The sequence below is a fragment of the Ailuropoda melanoleuca genome, chromosome 9, assembly GCF_002007445.2.
Source record: "Ailuropoda melanoleuca isolate Jingjing chromosome 9, ASM200744v2, whole genome shotgun sequence".
NCBI lineage: Eukaryota > Metazoa > Chordata > Mammalia > Carnivora > Ursidae > Ailuropoda > Ailuropoda melanoleuca.
In genome coordinates this window covers 41,383,000-41,394,888 of record NC_048226.1, presented here as the reverse complement: position 1 = coordinate 41,394,888, position 11,889 = coordinate 41,383,000, and the positions used below count along the sequence as shown (strand labels likewise).

General features: G+C 38.1%; 1 protein-coding gene across 2 annotated transcripts in view; it reads right to left on the bottom strand.

Annotated features, from left to right (window-relative positions):
- The window catches only part of PREX2 (phosphatidylinositol-3,4,5-trisphosphate dependent Rac exchange factor 2), a 299,061-nt gene that overhangs the window by 12,354 nt on the left and 274,818 nt on the right, over window positions 1-11,889 (bottom strand). For both annotated transcript variants that reach the window (XM_034668152.1, XM_002925213.4), the window contains one exon: window positions 4,417-4,519. In XM_034668152.1, the coding sequence (XP_034524043.1) occupies window positions 4,417-4,519 (103 nt within the window). The remainder of the gene's footprint in view (window positions 1-4,416; window positions 4,520-11,889) is intronic.

Here is an 11,889-nt window from a genome sequence, read left to right as displayed (position 1 = left end):
CCTGCGAGCCTGCTTCTTCCTCTCCCACTCCCTCTGCTTGTGTTCCCTCTCTCCCTGGCTGTCTCTGTCAAATAAATAAATAAAATCTTAAAAAAAAAAAAAGAACTTCTGAATCATATCCCTGTGAGAAATAGATTTACTAAACTATAGTATTTATGTATAATTCTTTTTGTCTTTAGTCTCATAATATTCCATTAAATAATCNACTTCTGAATCATATCCCTGTGAGAAACAGATTTACTAAACTATAGTATTTATGTATAATTCTTTTTGTCTTTAGTCTCATAATATTCCATTAAATAATCTAAAGAAAGACTTCTGCTTTCTTAAAAGGTTGAAAATAAAACTGATGCTTATCATGCTGAACACGACTATTGGCATATTCCACAGTGGATTCAACCATGAAATTCTTCATATACTCAACATGCCAGATACTTGCACTTTTAAAAAAAAGATTTACTTATTTATTTGAGAGAAAAAAAAGAGAGAGGGAGAGAGAGTGTGTATGCACGGAGGGACAGAGGGAGAGGGAGAAAGAAATTTAAGCANGACTATTGGCATATTCCACAGTGGATTCAACCATGAAATTCCTCATATACTCAACATGCCAGATACTTGCACTTTTTAAAAAAAGATTTACTTATTTACTTGAGAGAAAAAAAGAGAGAGGGAGAGAGAGTGTGTATGCACGGAGGGACAGAGGGAGAGGGAGAAAGAAATTTAAGCAGACACCACACTGAGTGCAGAGTCTAATGCAGGGCTTGATCTCATGACCTTGAGATCAGGACCTGAGCTGAAACCAAGAGTAGGACGCTTAACTGACTGCACCACCCAGGTGCCCCAATACTTGCACTTTTATACTCTTGCTCATGTTGCTCCCTCTACCTAAATACCCTCTCTCTCCTCTTTCCTGCCTGTCCACATCACATTCATCTCCCCCAGGCTCAAATCGAATACCATCTTGGGCAATAATTAATTGGTCCTTCACTATATCAGGTACTGTTTTAAGTACATTGAGTGTGTTGCTTTATATAATCCTCACACCACTATGAGGCAAGCGCTATTATTATCTTTGTTTTAATAATGAGGAAACTAAGTAACAGGCAGGCTTAGAATCTTGTTCCAAGTGATACAGGCAGTCAACACTGGAGCTGGGATTCAAACGGACATTGTTTGGCTCAAGAATCTATGCTCTTAAGCCACTACCATATTCTCACTCATGGCATGAAACCTTTTCCTGGTTATCCTAGTTAAAACTAATTCATTGTCCACATGTCATTCAGCATTTACTCTCTGCTAGGTACTATTCTGGAAACCTATGCGATCAAAACAAAATATACTCAGTGTCCCAGACATCAAGGGGCTCACAGTCTAGTCACTCATTTATTCCCTGTCTTCTGTCCTAAAACACTGAGCTGTATGCCACTTGTCTGTTGGTGTCTGGATCATAACGATTTCCCCCATGTGGCCACCATGAGATGGGGCAAGAACCACATCTTCCTTAGTCTTTGTTATCGGTGTCCAGTATGATGCCCTGATATTGTACATAAGGAGACAGAATTCTTTGAAATTCCAGTTTTATTAAAAAAGGTCAAAACCTTTTTGAGATCGGCTTCCACCAGATAATACTTGGAATGTATAATTTGTAGGATAGAAAACTTTGTTTCTAATGTCAATGAGAGCTTCTCCCTCAAGCTTTTTATTAATGAGATCAGTTGGTTTTGTAAAAGTGTTGCCTAGGATTATTATAATCATTATCAAAAAATTAGAAGGGGCATAGGACCCTTCCTTTGGTCTTTCAGCTTTCCTTCCCAATCAACTAGGGCATCCAACCACAAGTCTATGAGAAGTACATATACAAAATCTGTACATGAAAATAATACTGCAGTTAGAAGAACAAATCATGCTGAAGAACTAAAGATCTTAGAGAATCTTATTCATTAAGCTGGCAAATATCCCAACCATTCAGTCTCCGGAGAGTTGTATATAAATGGTTGAAAGGCAAAGGGAACAGAAAAGTTAGATCTTTGATTCCCACCTGTGTTCTAACTACTCCAATCAGAGGCAGGGAAGACTTGGCTTGCAGAGTGGATCCCAGCCACTAATCCCGTCGCCTGTACCAGCTGAACCCTCGAGAGAGGATGCGCAGCAGAGGGAATATTGCCAAAATCGCTCTGTGTACCAGGTTAGCCCGGGTTCTCCAGAGAGAGGGGTCCCAGGCTCTCTGATCTTTCACGGAGGAGTCAGAGATCAGTTCTTTGTCTCCAAGCCTCTTGGAGCAGAGAATCAAGTAACAAAGGAGGGAAGCTACCTATTTTAAACGTATTATTTTAAAAATATGGAAGGGAGAAGAAGTGATAAATACAGAAAAGCAGTGCAGTTAAGAAATCGACCAGGATTTTATAAGAAACTTCATAACTTTTCAGTTGCCTTAAGTTATATTCTATAAATATATAATAATACATACTAATAATATATGTAAATATCATATGTACATTGTATATCAGAAAGGTTTGCACCAGTTAAACAAGTCATTAAGGCTTACATAATATGATTTTTACTTTCCATCTCTATTTTATCTATCTCTGTTTTCAGTTGTGAGAACTTAAAGGTTTTGATTATTGAAGTCCATGTAGTCTGAACGTATATCTAGCCAATCCATCATTATTCCTCTACTAGATTATTCTAAAACAGGCTAATGCCAGTCTTGTAGTCTTGCCATAAACTATAATTTTGAGATGGCTCCTCCAAGTCTTATTGCAAACTTACTCTAACAGCAACAGAGTGAAACAATGTATTCTGTATTTTTGGCATCCCAAACCCACCCCTGATATGGATAATCGCAAGTTTACCTTGATCTACCTTTTAAAACCAAATTTGTATATCCACCCAAAAAATCCTTCCCCAATCTGCTGGCATTTGCATCTGTATTTGCCCTTTTCCAGCTGAAACACAGTGTGTCCTGTGCCTCTTGCGGATCTAACCTTTACTCAGCAAATCCCTCTTGGACCTTGTGAGATCTTGGTTTTCAGTCTCCAGCCCCAGGGTTCCGAGCCTGAAGCTCCAACGTATCTCCACTTGTTGCATTTATTTTCTGAATTGCAGACCCCAACCCGGTGCTGGCCTCATGACTGCTTCCATGGAATTTTTTTTTTTGTTGTTGACATTCTGTAGTATAATCTTGGGAGCAAACCCACAGGGATTTGTATGTTTGTGCAAGAGCTATATGTTAAGGCTTGAGTAAATAAAGCAGTTTTAACTATAAAAGTGTATCTTAATAAAACTAAGCCACTTGGGGTGCCTGGGGGGTGCAGTTGGTTAAGCATCTCTTGGGTTCAGCTCAGGTCTTGATCTCAGGATTGTGGGATGGGCCACAAGTCGAATAGAATTGGCTCACTCTCAGCGGGGATTCTGCCTGAGACTCTCTCTCTCCTTCTCCCTCTGCCCTTCCCCCCACGTGTGCTCTCTCTCTTTCTCTAAAATAAATAAATAAATCTTAAAAACAAAACAAAATAAAACTAAGTCACTCACTATCACTGGGCAATTCAGACCAAGTGAGCACACAGAGAGATTTGTTAGATTAATTTTCTGTGGTAACCCTGAGAAAATGTGGCGGAAGAAAATATAAAATTGATCTTTTCTAACTTCTTTTGTGTTTCTACTAAGTTGTGTCTTTTCTATTATATTAAGTACATTTTCCTAATAATCAATAAATTGGAGGTTAGTGCATTTTTCTTATCTTTTAAAAGAATTTTAAGAGTTAAAAACCAAACCATCACATTTAAAATACCATTGGGTATTATATCAAAGTTCATTCTCTTGATTAAGAGAGTATATTCGCACCTATAAATACTTCAGTGACCTAAAGGCATTCCTAAGATTGCTCTTCTCCTCTGAAGGAAAATCTGAGGTATGTACTTTATCTTCAGAATAATGCACAAGTTTCTTAGCATGGCTTTGGATTCCCTTTGGGAGCTCCAGGAGCAAGCAGGGCCCTCAATTCTTTCCTCTTCCTTGTTTCCACCCCCTTCTTCAATGTATTCCCAGAGCCTTAGTAAATCACCTGCAATGCCCCGAAAATGCCATGCATCCCTTGACCTTGTCCTTTACATAAACCCCAAATCCACTCCTGCCCAATTTGCCTGTCCAACCCCTTTCTTTCTTCAGGCTACCTCTTTAGACATCTCTTTTTGCAGCTTGGCTAAATTATTGGAGAACCCTCATCCCTTCATCCCCTGGGGGTGTTTCTTGTTCACACTTACCCTCTGAACCTGGAAAAATGTCTCTCACATCCAGGCACCCATCAGACACCTGAAAAATGCTGATTATTCCGATTAAACCTGACAAATCCTGATTAAAAGGAAGCTTCAAATCCAGGTCCTGTAAAACAATCCCTACCCGGTGCGTGAGACTTACCTGCTTCCGCATCACATCTGTGGCCTGCATGATGTAGCGAGGAGGCAGTCCGTGGCTTCGGGCCAGGATGATGGCCTGCTCCAGTGTCACACTCAGGGTGCACCTGTGCGCAAAAACAAAAGCAAGTCAAATTCCACGCGTTCCCATTAAACACTTCAACACAGTTTGGGTTACTAATGAAGAGGAACAGAATGTATTATTCCTAATCTGCCTCCTCAGAGAGTTACTCATTTGTCTTTGGGTATCCCCCACGTATTCATGAAGTAGATATGTTAATAAACCTCTGTCTGTTTTTCTCTTATTAATCCGTCTGTTACTACAGGGGTCTCAGCTAAGAACCCAGAAGGATAGAGGGAAAATTATTTTTCCTCCCCTACACTAATTTCAAAATCAAAAAACGCCAGCCAAAATGGAAGCAGCTAGACAATGAACCAGTGATTTTTCTACATAGAACACCTGGTTCTTTTTTTTCTTCTAAGTAAGCTCCACACCAAGCATGGAGCCCAATGTGGGGCTTGACCTCCTGACCCTTAAGATCAAGACCTGAGCTGAGATTAAGAATCAGATAACCAACTGAGCCACCCAGGCGTCCCTAGAACATCTGTTTAAAAATAGATTATAGAGCTACATGATGGGGGTCCTAAATTAAGTATTTAAATTTAACAAACTCATAATGACTTATGTTTATGAGTTTATATACAAAAAGTTAAATAAACAGTATTATAATAAAATCTATTATCAGATATTATTCTTTACTGGTATTTCATGTAATTTAAAAGACTTCCTAATATTTTTCATATACGTCTGCATGATAGTTAATAGATTTATACTAATTTATGCCCAATAGCTTAGAAAAATAAACAGTGAAATTAATATTCACTATGATCAGAATTGATATTTTAAAAAGTATGTTTCTTGCACCCAATCTAAAAGACTGTAAAAATTTTAAAAGGAACTTTTATTTAGTTATACGATAATGTGATGCCCAAAGCAAACCTAAGAAAATTCAGAATTCAGCCCCTGCATTCAGTGATTGGTGTGCCTTGTCCTTTGTCTTCCCCTTTTAAAGCATTTCTTTTATGTCCTTCCACATTTTTCTCTTTGGCGGCTCTTAGAGCTTCTGTTTATTTGTTAACATTTTCAGGTGTTGTTCTATGAATTGCTTTTTAGGGGTACCTTTTGCATACATTTCACTGAAATGTTCATTACTTTTAGATGTTTTGTGTAAAATTCATATGAGCAGATTTTGTTTTACCTTCCTTTTAATTTATGTGTATTTTGTCTTTTTTCTAGTTTTGCATTTACCTCCCTGAAGTTTGGTGTTTTTCTTACATATGTATTTATCTGGGTCTGTTCAGTTTTTCCTTGCAAATGAAAGGTCTACAATGTAATTGTTTCTATGTGAGGAGTATCTAACTTTCGGTTAGGAAGTTGTACTACAGAAGTGCAACGTGCCTGCTAGATTGTGATACTGATGAATTAAGAAAAAGAGGAGTAAGGGGCTTTAAATATTACTGCTGCAATTTTAGAAAGAACTTAACGTGTAATTGTATTATTATGCATAATTGGATTCTAAGGAGAAGTTTCATTAGCTGTTCAATGACCTGACAAGCATTAACACGACAGAGAACTCTTTACAAAGCGTTAGTAACACATAGTCAGATAAGCTGAAGTGTTACCATCAGCTTCCGGTAGTATGTGGTATTTATAAATATTTAGTGTATGAGTCTGATAACATTAGATACTTGTCCTTTTACATGTTCCTGCGTGCCCTAGAAAGCCAAGGAGTACAGTTGACAGTTCACACTTCAAAAATCAATTTTTCACAAAGCATTTAATTGTCAGCTTACTTGACAGACCTTAACTTTTTTTTCCTCCTTACGGTCTCCTCTACTCCAATTTTAGGTCCTTATTGATTCTAACATTTTAATCAATAATGCTCATTACGCTAGCTGAATGACACTAAGAAGAAAATCTTTATCTTTTTCTAATCAAACTGAAATATGTCTGTTCTTCTAGATAAAACATGACTTGCCTTCCTCTACTTATAACACTTACTTGTTGTGAAGGATTTTTAACAAGCAGCTATAATTTTTATTCATTTTTAAAATCTTTTTAAATGGTTCTATTTCTCCCTACTTTAATAAACAACAGTACAGTAGCAAATTGTCTTCCAGAGACTTTAAAAGATTTTGCTCTAATCTCCCGATCAATCAGCATGGCTGGTACCATGCTCTCTGAGAGGGTACCTCAAAGTGTCATTATTTTGAACCAATCACACACACATCACCTAATAGAAAAATCTATCCTGAAATGGATGTGTATGCTTTCTTTCCTACCATATCCAAAACAGATGGCTTTGTCTACCTATATCTGCCTGTCAATACCAACCACTGTGTATGTTCCAATTAGGTCCCAAGATTAATTTGAAATTTTTTAAAAAGTGAAACATTTAGGGGCACCTGGGTGGCTCAGTTGGTTGGGCATCTGCCTTTGGCTCAGGTCATGATCCCAGGTCTTGGGATTGAGCCCTGCGGTGGGCTTTCTGCTCGAGGGGGAGCCTGATTCTCCCTCCCTCTGCAACTCCTCCCCATGGGCTCATGTTCTCTCTCTCTTTCTCTCAATCTACTTTCTCTCAAATAAATAAATAAAATCCTAAAAAAAGAAGTGTATTTAAAAAGATACAATGAGGGGGCGCCTGGGTGGCACAGCGGTTAAGCGTCTGCCTTCGGCTCAGGGCGTGATCCCAGCGTTATGGGATCGAGCCCCACATCAGGCTCCTCAACTATGAGCCTGCTTCTTCCTCTCCCACTCCCCCTGCTTGTGTTCCCTCTCTCGCTGGCTGTCTCTATCTCTGTCAAATAAATAAATAAAACCTTTAAAAAAAAAAAAAAGATACAATGAGGCCAATGTGGGAAATACTGCCTGTGTTTGATTGACAGTTGATTTGTCCAGTGGAGGCCTACTTTTTCCATCACAGCATCACAGGACTCCATTCTCCTGAATTAAGCATGTGGAAGAAAGCCCAGCAGTAAGCCCACAACTTTGCTGTTAATATATCACTATTTGCCTCCTAGCTTTTTGTCTTCTCTCGGCTATCTCAATCTGAATGTCAAGTGGAAAACTCAGCGTTTGCAAGCAGCATTTTGATTCTAGCATTCTCGGAAAGATTCCAGATCCAGAGAATGGCACATGGTTTTTCAGTGGTGCATAAATGGGTACTCAGAGTCAGGTTTCACAAGAGATCATTTGGTTTTATAGGTACTTCAGTGATTACCAGTGAGACACCTCTGCTATCCTCTGGACAAGAAAATGAAGGAGCATTAGGAAGGCTGGGAATCCTAGGCAAATCCATTCAGTACAAGGGTTCTTATCAGACCCGCCAATTTCCTTTCTAGCAATAGCTCTGTTTTCATATTAGGCAGTTAAATTAAAATTTAAAGAAATCTATATTTTGGCCCCATCCTGGAAAATATGGGCCTTAGTTTTTAGCTCCTTCTAGCTGCAGTGTCATTTTTAAAATTTAGACAACTCTTTCCCTGGAAGTCACAAAAATAAAAAAAATAAAGGTCATAGAGTAGACTTTGTCCTTCATAAAAAGGCAAATATAACATATACACAGAAGAAAGTTGTTCTATAATTTGAGTAATGAGACATTCCAAGTAATAGCCCTGCTTAGGGCATACTCCTGAGAAAATGTACTTGACAGGGCTATAAAATTATGCAGAAATTGTGAATTTCCCCACAGAAAGAAAAAGGAAAGTGTCAATATATCTGTGCTTATAATGAATAAATCTTCTTGACATATTTTGTATTAAGAATAGATCCTACATCACATCAGAGATTTAGCAGAGTTTTAATATGATAAATGTAACCTGTGGTTAATGGGTCCAATTTAATTTGAAAGGCACTTTGATTTAACAGTGCTATGGGAAAGTCACAAAGAAGTAACTTTTGTTCACTCATTCACTCAATAAATATTTTTTGAATGTCTGCTTTGTACCTACAAGTACTAGATGCTGGAAGAAGTGGATTTGTTATCAAGCTAAAAAAGGTTGAGAGTCAGAGTCCCTCACTTGTATGGTTCCCTAACAAATTGTCCACATAGCCACATGCTTTTATAAATTTGAGAAAATAAAATGTTTTAACTGCAAATGGTTATGACTGCTGTCTTAACCATGTCTATCCCAACTTCCCTCTGTCATGCTCTGGAGTGTTCAAATGGCCATGATTATTTCTGGTACTGAGCTAAAGGAAGTAGAATTATGGTGCACTTAGGCTTGGTTGACTGGAACCTACGTATATGATTCACAGTCATTTCCATTTATAGTTAGGTTATTATAGTCTCCTGGTGTAGAAATGGATTCCAGAGTATTTGTACTGCCCATTGTGCAAACTCTTTCAGGAGGTGCAGGGCCCAAGGTTGTAATGCAATGTTCCTATCCTGAGGCACCCAGGACTGTAAGTGGTAGAGGAAAAACCAGGCTAGAAATGTATAGAGCCAGAAGCTAGTCTGTGGAATATTCTTCCAAATGTTATGGTTCATATGCTATGGGACCTTATAGGGGTTCTCATATCTGACAATGATTTAAAAATTTCTGAGAGATTTAGCAATAGTGTTGAAATTAAAAGGCTTTTCTAATCAATAACTTTTCTTAAAAAAATTTGATTAGCCATGCTAGAGAAAAAAACAGAATTATTGTCCTATTCTCTCTGTAGAAGATTATATCACAAAAAAATACAACAGCAAACAGAAAAAAAAAAATCCCATACCTTCTTGAGGTCAAATTTCGGGGGTGGGGGTAAAAAAGAAAATAAGAAGCAAATACATAATACCAGGTGGTGATAAGTTATCCAGAAATGTGAAATTTTTAAGGGAATAGAAAGTGAACAGGGTGCAATGGCAGAGGGAAATGCTGTTATTGAGAAGACCACTTCTCAATATTTTGGCCCCATCCTGGAAAATATGGGCCTTAGTTTTTAGCTTTTGTTAGGGAGAGCAAGTGCAAAGGCCCTGAGGTTAATGCATGTTCTGTCTGCTTAAGAGCAAGTGTGGAGCTCAATGTGCAGGGGCACAGAGAGAGGAGAAGGAAATGAAGTTAGAGAAGTAGTCTGGGCCCCAGCATGCATGGCCTTGGGGGTCAGAGTTTAGAAGTAAGTGAGTCTTTTATTTATTTCCTTGGTTGATGGGGAAAAAATTTCAACATTTACATTATGTGATGTAAAACAACAATTTGTTAAGCAAATTATCAAAATAATTTACTAAGTATGTATCCTTAATATACTCTCAATATTGTAATCAAGCATTTTCAGTTGCTTTTGAGGCAACTTTTGCAAAAGCAAGCTCTTCATTCTGATGCTTGAGGATTTCTACCAACTGCTCTCCCATGCTCCATTCCATCTTCCCAGCACCCCAGCTATTCCACCCTACCCAGAACTTCTTTCTTCTTATGGTCAACATCTTGGTACCATTGCATAAACCTCTCCCCAAATAAGGAACATCTATCCACTTTTGGAGTGTCATTCAACATATCACAAAATCCTTCTGAACGTTGAATAGCGGTCGACACGTGGGTGTCACAACCAGAAGTACTGGGATTTGAGGACGCCTTGTAGGACTTTGGCCAGGTTACTTGTACTCTCTTGGCCTCCATTTTGTTATCTGTGCAATGACAAAAGCTGGCATACTGGCCGCATAAAATGCCATAAGAATTACCCGAAGTGGCATGTGTGATCACTTAGCCATGCCTGTGGTGATGCTGCTCCCACCTCTCTTTGCTGCTGGGCTCACATTGTGAGTCTGCCTACATGCGCTCATTATGGGCAATACATTACTTGGAAAATCCAAGGAACATGAGCTTTCATAAATTCCATTTCCCAAACCTCACTGCATTTTAACTATTTACAAAAGCTCTTTCTCCTTTTTATTTTAAAAAAAAGATATTCATTAAAATGACCCTGTGGTTAATTCTTATAAAATTTTATAATTTTATTAATTTTATAAAATTATGATGTTATATGATTATGATAAGTTCATGAAGTTAATGACAAAGTTCTACCAATATCTCTTTTATATATTGGGGTTTGGTAGAAATAGAGTTCACCTGACTGTAATTTGGTACTTGCTAACATGCTTCTTTGTGATTTTTATTTCATATGTTTGTCCCAAACATATGCACTGAAAGCAGACGCTTAACTGACTGAGCCACCCAGGAATCCCAAATTCATTCATTATTAATTACTCTCATCAAAATTGTCCAGTTATCATTTATCAATATTTTCTGGGTTCAGAAGAAAACATTTGAAACATTTGTCCTCCAGAGCTCTAATGCTTCATTTAATGTTGATTCAAATTATACTGAACAAGGAAGCCCATTTCCCAAGGGTTGAAATGCATTAAATTGAACCCTTGGGGACATGCATCACATCACCCCTTTGGGGCCACAAGGGTGACGCAGTAACTCACTGGGAAACTGATGTGGGAAACCAGAACCATGTGAGCTTTATGGCTTTGAGCTCTGTTTTCTGACAGTGGATTTATCTGCAGACTCTTAGCTCACAGTCAGGGCTCTGCTGTTCTCCTTGGTAGCTAATCGTTACGTTGTTCTCTTCTGGGGGTGATCCCAAACTTTCCTATTACTAGCGGAGAAGGGTCACTCATCTTCTGACACAAATAGAGCACATGAAACACTGGTATGATGAAGAGCTCTGAATTGGCAGCCACAACAATTTGCCATAAACTAACACGATATAGATGATTGAGAAACATTAAAATAGGAAATGCAACCTTTAACAAGGGATAGTTTGTTTTTTATCTTCCCCATGTTTGTAAAATTCAGGCTAAACATTACTTTGAAAATTTTTATTGTACTCCTTAATAATGTTACATATTTAATTAACAGAGAACTGGGGTCACTGGATTTAGGGATACACATTGAGACTTCAAAAGCTTCTTGAGCAGCGATTTTAACTATTTTGTGCAAAAATAGTAGAATTGAAGCACTTGGAGAAGTATATTCTCTTTTTTGTGTGTTCATGCAGTATAATTAGCAGAATAATCTCTTGTTAGGAAAATAGGATATATGGGAAGCACATACCCACATCTAAAGGCATGCGTGGGAGGGGGTCTTCTGAGTTTAAGGGACCATATGTCAAACAACAGTTTTGACCAGTTCTGCAAATGGTGGCGTTAGACAGGACCCCTTAGCCATCTATATAAACTGCCTAACTGTTGAAACTCATTGAATTATTTGCATCAATATGAAGGTTAATTTGGTTTTGTACTACTAGGTAAATATAAAGTGAAGCAAATATTTCACAATTCTGAAATCAGTGAGTTTCGCCTGATGCAGAATTCTACATAATAATTGGAGTCTGATTTTGTTTTTTTTACCTCTGGTCTTCCATGGGTACTGCCTCATTTTCACCATTCTTTATAGCTCTTTGGTGCCTTCAGTCATGGAAACAAGAGGG